General features: G+C 38.9%; 1 protein-coding gene across 1 annotated transcript; it reads left to right on the plus strand.

Moving 5' to 3' along the window:
- The first annotated feature begins 4,725 nt into the window (after positions 1-4,725).
- Positions 4,726-13,055, plus strand: LOC140137291 (actin-binding protein IPP-like). The gene is made up of 5 exons (XM_072159282.1): positions 4,726-4,837; positions 6,963-7,345; positions 8,252-9,280; positions 10,531-10,751; positions 12,311-13,055. Exons 2-5 carry the CDS (start codon positions 7,069-7,071, stop codon positions 12,437-12,439), a joined length of 1,656 nt encoding a protein of 551 aa, XP_072015383.1. The 5' UTR covers positions 4,726-4,837; positions 6,963-7,068; the 3' UTR covers positions 12,440-13,055.
- Positions 13,056-15,399: the final 2,344 nt, after the last annotated feature.

The raw sequence follows: 15,399 nt of genomic DNA on the forward strand, positions 1-15,399 counted from the left end.
ACATTTTTGATATTTAACAGTACTTGAAGTAAACTTTACTTAAAGTGTATGTAGGTGGGATGAAAAGCCGACGATCAATTGAAAATGTTGACCTTTCGTATTGAAGATATGGATTTTTTCCCCAAAACACAAAACAAAATAGGTCTTATTGGGAAAAAAATCCATATCTTCAATATAAAAGGTCACAATTTTCAATTGATCGTCGGCTTTTTCCTCCCAGCTACATACACTTTAAGAATATATCATTAGATTTATCAAATTTATTTCGAGGACTGTTATATATCAAAAATTTGACAAATATAAAATTTTAATAATTTGTCATAAAATTTGTATTATATCGTGAATTTCAAAAAATGAAAATTATTTGATATCAGAAAGACATGCTTCGTATTCAGAATGCAATTCGATACGTCTGAGGTGCTCTCATGTCCCACAAAAATACTGTTGAAACGCCATAAACGCTCATTCTAGATCCCTTAAGGGATCTGGAATGAACGTTTTGATATTCGATATGTCTGATGTGCTCTAATGTCCCACAATAAATACTGTCCAAACGTTCATACCCCTTCCCTTAAGGGGGTACTACACCCCTCGATAAATTTGTGTCTATTTTTGCATTTTTCTCAAGAACTAATGACACACTGGTAACAAAAGTTATGTATATTATTGGGGCAAGGAATCCAATTACTACACTGGAATTTCAGTGACCTAAGACAAGCGGTTCGTTTTTTATGATAAGAAATAAGGTACCGCAAGGATGTACCTCATTTTCTATCATATATACTGAAGCGCTTGTCTTGAGCCCGGGGGCACTCCAACTTTGGAGGTGACGCGTATGTAGGGCTGTTAAGACCCCCTTTTCAGCATCGCTGTCACCCAAAGACCCCATATTTTTTTACGAACACATGCTCGCTCCGCGCTCTGTCACCCGAAGACCCCCTATTTTTCCAATTGATCTGTCACCCAAAGACCCTTACAAGTTCAATTTGAACAGCACTTTCATTTATCACTGATTTTGTTATTTATTTTGAAAAATAAAGAAATTTGAAGCCATTTAGAACTAGAAATTCAATTTTCGAGGTTTTTGTGGCGCTGTTTGGTTCTCACCCAAAGATTCCATTTAAAAAAAAGGTCATGTTCTCACCCAATGACCCCATATTTTTTACATTTTGCTCTCACCGAATGCCAAAAATCATGCTCTCACCCAATGACCCCATATTTTTTACATGTTGCTCTCACCGAATGCCCCTTAGTGCGAAAGCGCCAGCCCTACACCTATATCCATTTCAAATTGAAGTGCCCCCCCGGGGTCTTGAGTCGCTGAAATTTCAGTGTAGTAATTGGATTCCTTGCCCCAATAATATATATAACTTTTGTTACCAGTGTGTTATTAGTTTTTGAGAAAAATGCAAAAATAGTCACAAATTTACCACAGGGGTGTAGTACCCCCTTAAGTGAGGAACATTAAAATTTGACGGCAGTCAGCAGAAACACTTGCTGTTTGGGGAAACAAATTATAGGCGCGTCACAGATTGACATACATGCAGTTTTATGTTATAATTTTTTGAACTAAATGGGTCAGATGACACTGATGAAAAACTGTGTTTTTCAAAACACATTCTTGTTTTATCAAATTTTAGGGCCTAAACATGTTTAAATACCAATATTGTTTAGCGTTGATAGATCAATTGAACATTTCATTTATTTACATTTTGTTTATAGCCTCAGCGCTTAGTGCTGCTCTCTCTGAGGGCCATGTTCGAACATGCTCCTAAACGGGATGAGTGATACCAATAATATGTTTGAATGCCAAACACAGTTTTTGGAGTGAATGCAAGTATAATCTGAGTGTGATGATATCATTGAAGTACGCGATTAATGTTATAGGCCTATTGTCATGATTATAGTATTTATTAGTGATTTTTGTTCTCATCTAAACTCTGCCAAGGAAGCCATAATTCGTCACTGGCCTTTGAAAATATTACATTTAATTATAATTTAAGGGCCCGGTCACCCATCTTTACACAGTATTTTTTGTGGGACCTGAGAGCACATCATAGCCTATACAATAAGATATAAGATTTATAAAGTTTATTTCGAAGACTGTTAAAATGTCAAAAATGTTAATTTTTAATAATTTACTTTAAAAGTTGTATGATATCGCTTATTTCAAGTAAATTATTTGCTATCAGAAGGCCAAGGACGTCGACATTCCTCGTATTCAGAATGCAATTTGGTGTATCTGATGTGCTCCCAGATTCCACAAAAATTACTGCGCACCATATAGCAGATTCAACCCATCGGTTAACGTTTTTCAAACAAATTCAGGCTATACCGGACGATCGACGAGGTATATTGACCGGCAGCCTGGATTTATTGGAAAAACGTCCCATGATGGGTTGAATCTGCTATAGGTGGCTATGAGTCTTCTCAATCCAATGATACCAAAATAAGTATCAACATTCCACACGTAACGATCATAATGTAAATGCATCGAGATAAAAAAAATAGGCCAAAAAATTGATTTTAGCTAATAAATCACACATAAATTTTAACGGAACAGAATAGTGTTAAAAAATTAACAGTTAATATGTTAAAATTGGTGTTAAAAGTATGACGTGTTATTGGCATTAGAGAATGAATTTGGAGAAAACCTTCCGATAATTACAAACACTCGCTGAGCAGCAAGACCTTCCCTCTAAGCTTTTAATCCGATAAGCTGATTATCTATTTGTTGTCATGAATTGGAAGACATTCTTTGATGTATTACTGAGCTCAATCATCTGAAATTACTGGAGCGTGAGCCACCCAGGCTGGTGGCTCAGCATAGTATTTTATTAACAGAAGGTTTTCTCCAAATTCATTTCCTATTGGGGTGTTAACGGAATAATGTGTCAATTTAATAAAGGTGTTCTGTTTAAAAAAAGTATTGCTCAAATAGTGTAGAAACTCTTGTTTTTCGAGTGTCACTGAAAGCCAAACTTGAGTCAGTGTGACTTTAAAAGTCTAAAAGCCGAGTCCAGCCACTCTGCGACTCTATGTCTAAAATGACTCCATATTGGGAGTCATCTGACTCCCTCGAAGAGTGATTTGTTGACTCCGCTAAAGATTCGCTCTTGATGACTCTAGGAATCATTTTACTTTCAACATGGAGTCATTTTAGACATAGAGTCACGCAGTGGCTGGACTCTGCTTCTAGAGTAACCCAGACTCCGTTTGTATTATAGAGTCACCCGGCTCCATTACATGTACAGGGTCACAGCAGCAGCATAATACAAAATGGCCGCTACCACAGCAATGCACGTGTACCGCGTCGATGACTCTGAATGTAGAGTCAATTGACTCCACGGGTAGAGTCAATTGACTCTGTAGTGAAAGTCAGGTCCGACTCCTTTTGAGAGTCGTGTCAAATAACTAGCCCGTCGTCGACTCCACAGGTATAGTTAATTGACCTCCATGGGTAGAGTCAACTGATTTTCTCGACAGTCAGTCGACTCCTTTTGAGAGTCGGTGCTAGTTAACTCCTCTTTGACTCCACTCTGGCCATCAGTGTACTGATCCAGGGACCAGGGTACTGGCTCCGGGTACGAGTACCGTATATCACAACAGAAACTATAAAAAGTCAATGAAACACTTGTTTGCCCTCAAAGGATTTTGTTGAACCTGAAGCAAAATCAAACCACTTGATTGGGTCCAGGTTTTTTGAAAGGGGATCGAAGGACCACTCTTGAAAAGTTTTCCGGCTTGCTTCGCTCGCGCAAATTTTACACAAAATGTGACTCTTTTGAACATTCGGTGGAAATTCGAAGGGGTACCCCACTCACTCGGAATATTCAAATATTGCCAAAATTTTGGGTTCAAAATCGCCGCAATAGTCAACATTATCTTTATTCTTCCTTTTTAAAGGAAGGGAGTAACCCGGGGAGGGGAGTAATAAGTGGTAAGCAGGCCTAAGCCGGCCTACCAAGTACCAAGTAATTAGTGCAGAACTTTCCAAATTTCTGCACATCTGGGCGGAAATGTCACGCAGTGCTTATTTCCATAGGTTCGTGTTTTGAAAAACAATCATTATTGCTTTTCAAAATTTTCTCCCTTTCCTCATCTTTTTTCCACTTTTCCACTCTCTGATAGCAGGGAATTAAGTGCAGCGGTCTAAAGAAATTCCTTTCATCTTCATCTCCCTCTTAAAAGGGCATTTCGTGATCCACAGCCTCATCCCCACACTTTTGTCAAAAAAAGTTGAGGTTTTATACCACTGGAAACCTCTGGCTACATAATGTTTATGTACCACAAATTTCTTGCAGATTAATTCGTTTAGCAAAAATATCATCAAATTTGAATTTCGTTCTGGTATACCAGAACGAAATTACAACAGTGGCCTATGGAGTAGTGTAGGCCTACACATAATCATGCATAACTCGCAAACACAAAATCGGAATCAACTGAAATTAACTGACAAAATAATGTCATAAAAAGAGGATGCTAGGTTCACGAAATCCTCCTTTAAGAAAGCGGGGAAAAAAAAGAAACTTGAAAAAAAAATCCTGTTCTACAGATGGAAAATTACCATGGAAAGGGCGTAGGCACTGGTTACGCATTGGAGAAGCAATTAATGTAACTCAACAACAAACGAATAAAAGTTTTACGATATACATCCAAATATGGAATTCTCGTTAAGCCAAATGAACCAATCAGTAGCTAATTCCTGTACGACGTGCTTGATAGGCGACGGGCTCTTAGAACTGGGTGAATGACATTCGCAAATGAAATGTCATAGAAAATTGCTATTTTTACTGTATTGCACTGAGTGTGCAATATAAAATACTATAACAGTTAGGTGAGTATATTTATATGCGATATGCAAATCTGATTTTATAATTTATATAGTTCTAGGTTGTAGTTACGTAGTGTATTCCAAGGCTATTTTTTTTGCAGGTAAGCTTAAAAAGCTCTATCTTATCTATCTATCTCTGCTATGGCACTGGCAGTACTATGCAATGGTTGAGTCGGCAGGGAATAAAACATCACGGCAACTATCGTCATGTAAATTGTCATGTACGTACACAAATGCGCATCTGACACTGCATTAATCTAGACATGGCATTAATATTATGATGCTGTAAATCTTTTCCTGTTATCTTTTGACGAGAGTGTACTTGAAGTTGAAGCGTACATCGCAGGTATGACCAGGTCCGTACGCAGGATTTCATTTGGGGGGGGTTCTGATTTTGAAAAAGTGGACTTTTTTTCCGAGGGGGGGGCAATTTTGTGAAAAGTGGACCAAATTTGGACCTTTTTTGTCCAAAAAAGGGTAAAAAACCTAATTTTTTGGCTCGCTACGGTCGCAAATTCAGAAATGTTGGGACTTTTTGTATACTTTTCCAAATTTGGGGGGGGGGGTGCGTCGCACCCTGCGTACGGGCCTGGGTATGACAGTCACAGGTGAATTCAAATTTGCATCATAAATATGTGACCCATCACATAGAAACAGACCACTTCGCGGCTAGCTTCATTGGCAGATAACAATGAAAGAAGGTGAAAAAATATAAAGAAAATAAAAAGAATTCTGAGCTTGTTTTGCCTCATAAAACATTTTAACAAGTAAGTAAGGTGTCATTTTCAAGCTAAAAAGCAGCAGTTTATCCTAGTGTTTAAATCTCCATTTTCATTTCTGCCGCAAGGTGGTCTGTTTTGATGTGATGGGTCACATATATATATCAAATTAAAGCCCTTGAGTAAAGAAAGCAAAAACTGAAAACCTTTTTGTCATAGCACTTTCCGTAGCAAAGTTACATCTTGTCAAAGATTGACTTTCATCAAAAAGATTCAGCTAACAAAACAGCATTTCGGTGGTGTTTCTAGATCTTAGTCTCATGATGATAGCAGCTTCTCTATGTGACACTGCTATAAAAAAATCTCTAAAATTCCATGTGCGAGTGTCTCTTCACCATAAAAAAATCATATATTGGGTCAAGTGAAGTATAGACAACATATTTATGTAGGTTTCCTTGACCAGGCTGTCCAATCTGTTCTTTTAAATTTCTATGTAAATATGTATTGTGTTTGGGCCCGGGCTAGACGAATTTGGCTGACTAGCAACTGTGTTAACTAAGATTTGCCTCTCATATACCTACATAATGTATTATTACTGCATTGAAACGCACTTGTCTCTCAAGTTCAAGTTCAAGTTTATTTGCACTGATTGGGTGCTGAGTCAGTGTTGCCGATAGAGAAATTTATGAATGAACTTTGAATTGATGCTATACGTGTTGTTCATCAGTTGTTAGCTCCGACTTTTCAACATCGCAGTGGTAGTACGCGCTCATGAAAGTTTTACAGCAAAATCTGTAGGCATTTATGTCAATTCAGTAATTCTTGGCCAAGCTTGAACATACCATTTGGGTCCATGTATTAAGCTTGCAATCTTCTGGACTGCACTACTATACATGCATATTGCATACAATGCAGAGCTACAAACGTGCAGAGTATTCCTTCTTAAACCAAGAATTGCTTACTATTCTTACAGTCATGACTAGTATAATGACTAAGAGGGACCTATTCCTATACCATTTTTGTACACTATGAATAGGGGTATGTGCCCGGGTTAAGGTACCCTATGTAATTTACGAGCGGGTACTCGTGGTGATGGATCAAGTCAAAAGTGGAGTAAGAAATTTGCACTCAATTTTTTTTTCAATAAATTGTCTCCAAACACAAGCACCATATTTAGTGAAAATATATATTCAGTGATTTGCTCATCTTGAGGATGATAAAAATCTAAATCAACAAAATTTAGATTTTTGCACCTTTGTTCTTGTCATAGATGTGCTTATATCCTGCTAGTGGTTAATGGTTATGCATCTCCTGTGTTATATCAGGTGTAAGAGATAAGGCTGGGTCTCAAAACAACACTTTTATTCTCTAATCATTATCTTGAAATTTGCCCTACTTTTTCCCAACAGGCTATGTGTATTGTAAGCTCCTGCAAGCACAGTTTGCTATGGATCTAGTCTGCTTCTGATCTTCAATAGATTTTGGCCCAAGAAACCCAAGTAAGCATCGTACAGGATGTCTTCCACAGAAGTACTTCATTACTCTTCCAAGATTCATGGTGCCAAACTACTATCTGGTCTGAACAGCCTTCTTCAAGACAAAACATTCAATGATGTTGATGTCTGTGTGGGGAAAGAGACTTTCAGTGCACATCGTCTGGTGCTGGCAGCATGTAGCTCCTATTTTTGTGGGATGTTTACTGGTGGATTGAGTGAAGCTTCTAAGAGTGCTGTGGATATCCATGGAGTTGAACCTGAAATATTTAAGAGTCTGTTAGATTTTGTATATACAGGTTAGTGAAGATCATCATCATATTGTTTGCTCTGTTGCAATTTTTGTACAGTATTTTTATAGTGCTTTGAGATTGAATTGTGTATTGCGTGTTAAAAGCATGGTTATGTTATTATTATTAGCCATGTTCAAACAAGTAAACACCTCATAGGATTTGATGTTTGGTCCTGAGTGTTTAAAATAAATCATCCATTCCTCACAGTGTTTCCAACAGGTGAAACACAAGGTCACAGGTAAGGGAAGCCATATTTGGAGCACACACCGTTAGAATGTGTGTGGAGTGAACTTCAAAACATATGAATAAACAGTGAACTGTGGAACAGAAAAGTAGAATACATGAGACTTCTGAGTACCAAGTATACTAAGTCTTGAAATCTACTTGTAAAATACCAGTACTGAAAGAAATTGTCAAATGATTGTAGGCAAATTGTTCTTTTTGAAAATAAGGTGGAAGGTCTTTTAAAAGCTCCTGAAGCACTCTGAAGAGCAGTTGAACAGGTTTTAAAAGCTCTTCTGCAGGGTCAGAATTTCAGCGAGAAATTGAGAATCATTCTCACAAAGATTCTCGTAAACAGATATGCGTGAATCAAAGTTTATTCTTGCAAACTTTTGTTTATTCTTGCAAACTTTTGTAGTTTACACAGAAGTTGATTTGCAAGAATCAAATGATTCCACAAATTTATTCTGCAAGAATCAAAATTGATTCTCGTACTGTGAAACACAATTCTGACCCTGCTTCTGAACCAATCAAGAGGAGGTGTTGCAGTGTTGACAACTGGAATGTGTTTGTTTGTCGGATAGTGTTCCCGGATAATGTCCTTGGCTACTCAATAATTTCTATCAGAATACCTTCACTTGAACCTAATTAGTTGGCAAAATTATATTTTCCCTGTCTTTTTACCTGCAGGTTGTGTTGACATCAATGCCAGCAATGCCCAATCCTTACTCTCTGCAGCAGACATGTTACAACTGGATGAAGTGGTCACTGCTTGCTGTACCTTCCTGGAATCACAGCTCCACCCATCTAACTGTCTAGGGTTTACTAGATTTGCTAAAGCCTACAATTGCCATCAACTTGTTGCTCTTAGTATGTCTTTCACTCACACTCATTTTAACCAAGTAGCAAAAGAGGAAGAGTTTCTAGAACTTAACCAGGATGAATTGTTAGAAATCACACAAAGTGAAATGCTAAAAGTGGAAACAGAATTTGATGTTTTTGTTGCAACTCTAGACTGGATTCTTCACGACCCTTCAAATCGTCGCAAACTTCTTGTGAAGGTTTTAGAATCAATCCGGTTTCCAATCATCAACTCCAAACAACTATTTAGCTATGTTCATAATTGCAAGGATCTTAGTCTACGGGTAGCTTTAGGTAAACTCTTAGCAGATTATAATCCAGAGAGACAAGCTAGAAACACTGCAGCTTTCAAGCCTCAACCAAAGTCTGTCAGTCAAAGCTTGCATTACAAGCCAAGAAGATGTGCAATCAAAAATCTAGTTGTTGTCGGAGGCTACAGCCGGCTGCGTGGGCAGCGATGGAATGACACAGTCTACCTTGAAAGTGTTGATAAATGTGATTCTTTCAACCAAACTTGGACTCGGCTGTCTTCAATTTCTATACCAAGAAATGGGCATGGTGTAGCCGCAGTGAATGGGACATTATACACAATAGGTGGGGAGTGCGAATCCCTTATGTATGACAGTGTAGAGATGTTGGACCCTGTCGAAAACAAATGGATAGATGCACCATCTCTGCTTCGACCACGTAGCGGTCATGGTACCTGTGTAGTAGATGGTGTGATATATGTGTTAGGAGGATGGCTGGGGATAGAGATGGCAAGGTCTATTGAGTGCTTTGACCCTGCTTTGGGAGAGTGGTGTGAGTCGGGAGGTATGAGTGCTTGCCGCAGTAACTTTGGAATCGTTGAGGTGGATGGTAAGTTTGAAGTTTGCTTTCTTTTAGTTTATTCTGACATTTTACAGTAAAGTTTATACACTACAGATGTAATTCCAACATTGCAAGTGAAACAATTAACACTAACAGCTGAATAACCTGATCATAACCCTAACCCCTAAGGGCTTTTCGGCGACGGGAAGGGAAAGAAGGAAAGAATAAGAGAGAAAAGAAGGAAATAAGTTGTTTGCTCTGGGTGGGATTGAACCCGAGACCCCTCGCATGCCAAGCACTCGGTCGGCGACACTTTGCCACGGGTCTTGGGCCGCTGGCCAGCGAAACCATGCCTATATATCACTTAGGGCGATTGCGTCATCACACCACGTGGGATGCATGCACGAACAGCGCATATATCAAGTAGTATTTTGTAGTATTCAGGCGGGTTAGGGTTAAGATGATAGTGGTCTCTTCCAGATGAAATTTATACAACCCTATGAAAGACATTACCTTAATATCCCACACAGGGGTGTAGATTTCAAATGAAGTCACTCATTCAGGTAACCCCATTTGAAATTACCCCCCCCCCAATGAAGTCACTCATTCAGGTAACCCCATTTGAAATTATCTCCCCCCCCTGTGTGGGAGATTAAGGTCATATCTCCTGTAAGGGGTGTATCAATTTACATTTAGCATTAGTGGACCGATGGGGACATACATGATCATGTGCATATTTTTTGGGAGCTTTGGGGGGCATGAGCCCCCCAGGGTAAAAAAGAGGGGCGGCAAAAAAGAAGGGGTGGCGGAAGATGAAGGGGCGGCATGAAAGGGCAGCAAGAAGAATTACAAATGAAAAAGGTGTAAAATTATGGGAAACTAATGTGACTATACCTTTTTCGGGTTTTGTCACCAGCAGGGCCACCGCTTGATGCTGTGGGGATAATTAGAGGGGTGTAACACCTAATTCTGTAATATTTTTTTAAAATTGTTGAGAAAATTTTGACCCCCCCATTTTTAGATTCTTGAGCGACATCCTGACTGGAAAAAAATTGGGTCAACCTTTTTTTGGGCTGTGGCTGAAGGGGGTGGCAAAATTTACATTTTCTGTAGCCCCCGGGGTAGGAGCGGCCACGGTACGCCACTGATGGCTTTTGAAAATATCATTCAATATCAGAACTCCCAGGCAAGTAAATAATCACAGTTTTGTTTAAAAAAGGGGAAATAGATTAATTCTTTGTTTTTTATTGAAAGTATGTTATATTAATTTGTATATGTTTATGCCGTGTCCCATGCAGGTTTGATCTACATAGCAGGAGGCCAGTCAGATCAAGGACCTGAATTGAAATCAGCAGAATGCTTCAACCCCTTCACAAAGGAATGGAATAGTCTTCCCAATATGAGAACCAGGAGAGTCCACTGTGGGATGGGGGTGATTGGTGATTGTATTTATGTTGTTGGTGGATACAGTGAGCGTCTGGATGTGCTACAGTCTGTGGAGAGATATTCAATCACAGAGGTAAGGTCACCTTAATTAAATCCTGTGTCTCAAAGCTTGTGAAAAATTGAAAACCTTATGAGGAATGCAGGTTTTTTTTTCATTTTTTTAATTGGTTTTTTATGTATCAGTACAGGCTTTGGGACAAGCATTTTGCGCAGAAAGTATTCAATTTCTGTTGTAAATGTTGGAATAGTAGAAAAATAAAGTTACTGCTATAAAATATTTTTTCTGTTTGTTGAAAACTTCAAAACTTGTTGAAAGCTTGAAATCAAATAGGAATTTGAGTTTTATCATCGCCTTTTTGTTACAAAAAAACCCAATTTTTTTTAAATATATGCCCATAAAAATATTGAGGAAAGAGATGAAGGCAGACACCCTCCATGAAAATATTATTTGGAGTTTGAGCAATATATTACTGATACAAATGGCTGTAGAAACATGTATTATTGTAAAACTAATCTATTAATCCCAGACTCTACCGACCCTATTTTTTTGGGAACTAAAACAGTTAGGGTTTGAAAAAAAGCACCCAGATTTTCTGAAATGGATGCATGAAAATAAATAAAAAGCACCCAAAATAAGATTTTTTTAGGGGTTTCTAGGGTTGCATGACCAAGCCTCAAAATAAGCAGATCTGGACCAGGAACCACACATTTGGAAAAAGCAGCTCCTGGTCCTGTGATTATCTAGTGAACCAGGAGCCATGAGTCATTTAAATTTCAAAGTACACATTAAATACAAAACCTGCTTTAACTACAAGGCTCTATTTGAAGAAAAAAAATGTAGAGCCTGGTTCATATGATTTTGGTGTGGAACAGGAGCCAAAATGTTATGACCAATGGGTAAAAGGCTCCGTGGGTGCCTGCTTATTTTGAACCTTGTGCATGATTAAGGCAACGGAAAAATATGCATCACAAGTGTTGAAAAGGTTTTCCTCCTGGTTTTAATTCAGTGTGAACTGAACCCTGTTTACTTACAGAAGTATATGAAGTCCTGAACTCTAATTTTCCCCTCACATTAGTGCGAAAACAACCACCAAAAACAGCAACCTATAGACCCTCTTTTTTGTCTGTTACATCAATCAAGCAATTGGTTTTAATGGGCCCTATATCCTTCTTTCAGAACCACTTGTCATATGTGACGTGTCATGTCAAAAGGAGACACTTATGGGCAGGTTATCATTTTTGAGGTTTTTACATATCTTAAATATAGAAATATTTTGCTCCACGCCGCCATTTTCTCCAATGAAATCAGACATTCCTAAGCGAAGATATAGTTGTGGTATTATAAAATTGGGAATTGAGATATCGGCCTAAAATATTATTGACTATGTTGAGAATAGGAATTACCTTGAAAAATGTCTCAAAGAATACAAGATACCAGTTATATTCGGTCTGAAACTATCAGACAATATTTTAAACATTAATAACATCACAAATTCTTAACAAACCCAAATTGTGAAAAAAAAATCACCCGGGCAGATTTTTGGCTATTTCTCCATTTACGATCCTGCCCAAAAGTGTCTCCTTTTGACAAAATAAGTTCTCATTGAGTGGTTCTTTCACTCTTAATTTCAGAATAAATGGAAACGTGTTGAATCCATGCCAACTCCAAGAGCCCGCACTGCTGTTACTACGCTACATGGCCATCTCTATGTCATGGGAGGCACTCTTCAAGTAGGAATAACACGGCTCCACCCACTCTAGACGTAGTTGAAGTGTATGATCCTGAGACGGATTCATGGATGGAGCTTGGTCCTATGCCAGTTGGAAGGTGCGAAGCGGCTGTAGTAGTCATTTGATTGATTGAGTGATTGATTGATTGATTGATTGATTGAAGATTACTTGATTGATATCTGTGTGACTGTGCTCAGTGTGCTCACCATGCCTGGCCTCAATATATAATATGTGTATATCCATATCAAAATGATGCACTTGTTGGCTGCTACATGTGTATCTTTTTACATAATACTAATAGCTAGAAATATTTACCAAACTTATCTCAAATGGAGGTCACTTCAAATCATTATCTCCAAGTCAGATGGTTTAGGAATGTTCTTCGTATTCCTAAACCATGTGACTTGGGGATAATTTGAAATGACCTCCACTAGACTTGAGATGAGTCTGGTATTTATTCCTAACTGTGGAAGACATGACCTTAATCTATCACACAGGGGGTGTAGAGTTCAGATCCGGGGTTCAGATGGAGTTACCCATCCAGGTAGCCCCATTTGAAATTCATATTCCTTGTGTGGAAGATTAAGGTCATGTTTTCAAAAGGGATACTGGATGAAACTAAACACTTCAGTGGTGTAGCGTCATTCGGGCAGCTTGTGCCCCCCCCCCATTAGGCCCGGTGCCCCTATCATGGTTGGTTCCCCCAATAGGAACGCATGACAACACAATATAGGTGAAGCTGTTGCAGCTGTGGTGAAGAGTGTGTGTATGTACATGTGGGGTGTGTCTGTAAATTAATAAGTATATATATTGCGAAGTACAAACCCAGAGGGGAACTCAGTGCAAATTACCACATAGGGATGTGCCGCAAACATGGCTTCTTTTTCCAGGCCAATTTTTGTATATGGATGGCTCATTTTCTTCAAAACATATTTTAGAAACTATCTCAATTTTACTTCATTGTAGCCAAAACTGTCTATATTTATCAAAAAATGTTCTAAAATTTGACAAATCTTCCAATTTGTATTAAATTTGGCCCAAAATTGTGACTTTTGGTATAGAGATGGGTGAACATTTCTTGGGAAATTGGTATATGGATGGGTCCACTTTTAAATTCTCAGCAGCACATCCCTGCCCAAACCAATTTGAACCCCCCCCCCCCCACTCATTACAAACAAGTGGGGTTTTTGCAAATCAACCAAATTCTTCAAATGAGTGCTTCAAAAATTATTCAAAAAAAGCAGTCAAAATTAAACAATTTGCAGCAGTGACTATAGTTGATTATGGTGTCGCAAGTGTCGCTTAATTCAATATGAAAGAAACCTTGTTTTTTAAACTTAAGAAAATATTATCATTATTCAACCTTTATTATCCCCTCACAATACTGGAGAAAACCGTGACCTACAGACCTGATTTGTTTGGCCTGTTATACCAATCTAGCAATTGAATACCTAAGTGGAAGAAGGGCCCAGTTCAAATTTATTTTTTACAAAAATGAGTTAGAGCCAGCATTTTATTGCCAGCAAACTGTTCTTCCTTGTGTGTGAAAGATGAGGTAAAATCCACTTTCTAAATAGTCTTCCACATACACTTAATCATGGTTTTCATGGAATAAAGGCCCAACTCCATGGAGTTGGGCCCTTCTTTCACAAATATTGGGTTAAAGAGGAATTTTGTTCATCCATGAAATCTGTTTTTATGCCTCCACCGCGAGGCATACTGTTTTTGCAATGTCCGTCCTTCCGTGCTTCCGTGCAGATGCTATTGTCTCGGGAATGGATGGGCAGATTGACTTCAGATTTTCAGGATACGTGGGTCATGGTCAAAAACTATGGCTACTTTTTTTTTGGGTGAGGTTCAAGGTCATATATACTGAGGTCAAAGGTCATTTGAGGTCAGGGGGTCCATTTACCTCTTTTCTCGGAGACTAGGGGTCGCACGTTCCTCAAACTTGGTGGGTGGGTGCATCTTGACCCCAGGCAAAACAAGTGTGTATTGGTTAGTGGGTCCAGGTCACCTGAGGTCATGCAGGGGTCATTTGAGGTCAAATTAGCAAAAACTGTCATATGGCCATGAAACTTGGTAGGTACAGTCAACATTTAGAGCCTAATTTTTGGAAGGTCATTTTGGGGTCATTCAGGGTCACCCAGGGGTCATCTGAGGTCAAATTAGTAAAATTTTTCGTATGGGCATGAAATTTGGTGGGTACAGTCAACATTTAGAGCCAAATTTTTGGAAGGTCATTTTGGGGTTATCTGGGGTCACCCAGGGGTCATCTGAGGTCAAATTAGTAAAAACTGTCATACGTGCATGAAACTTGGTGGGTACAGTCAACATTTAGAGCCAAATATTTGGAAGGTCATTTGGGGTCATCCGGGGTCACCCAGAGGTTATCTGAGGTCAAATTGATAAAAACTCATATGGGCATGAAATTTGGTGGGTACAGTCAACATTTAGAGCCAAATTTTTGGAAGGTTATTTTGGGGTCATCTGGGGTCACCCAGGGGTCATCTGAGGTCAAATTAGTAAAAACTGTCATACGTGCATGAAACTTGGCGGGTACAGTCAACATTTAGAGCCAGATTTTGGGAGGTCATTTTGGGGTCATCTGGGGTCACCCATGGGTCATCTGAGGTCAAATTAGTAAAAACTGTCATACGTGCATGAAACTTGGTGGGTACAGTCAACATTTAGAGCCAAATATTTGGAAGGTCATTTGGGGTCATCCGGGGTCACCCAGAGGTCATCTGAGGTCAAATTGATAAAAACTCATATGGGCATGAAATTTGGTGGGTACAGTCAACATTTAGAGCCAAATTTTTGGAAGGTCTTTTCATCAAAATTTTTGAAGGTCATCCAGGGTCACCCAGGAGTCACTGGAAGGTTGTTTTGGGTCATCCAAGTGTCATCTAAGGTCAAATTCAGTCTCCTCTTTTAGGCTTGAAGCTTTGTATCAACTTGTGAGTGCCACCTCGCTCCCTTTGGTGGAG

This window comes from Amphiura filiformis, chromosome 1 (genome assembly GCF_039555335.1).
Source record: "Amphiura filiformis chromosome 1, Afil_fr2py, whole genome shotgun sequence".
NCBI classification, from domain to species: Eukaryota; Metazoa; Echinodermata; class Ophiuroidea; order Amphilepidida; family Amphiuridae; genus Amphiura; species Amphiura filiformis.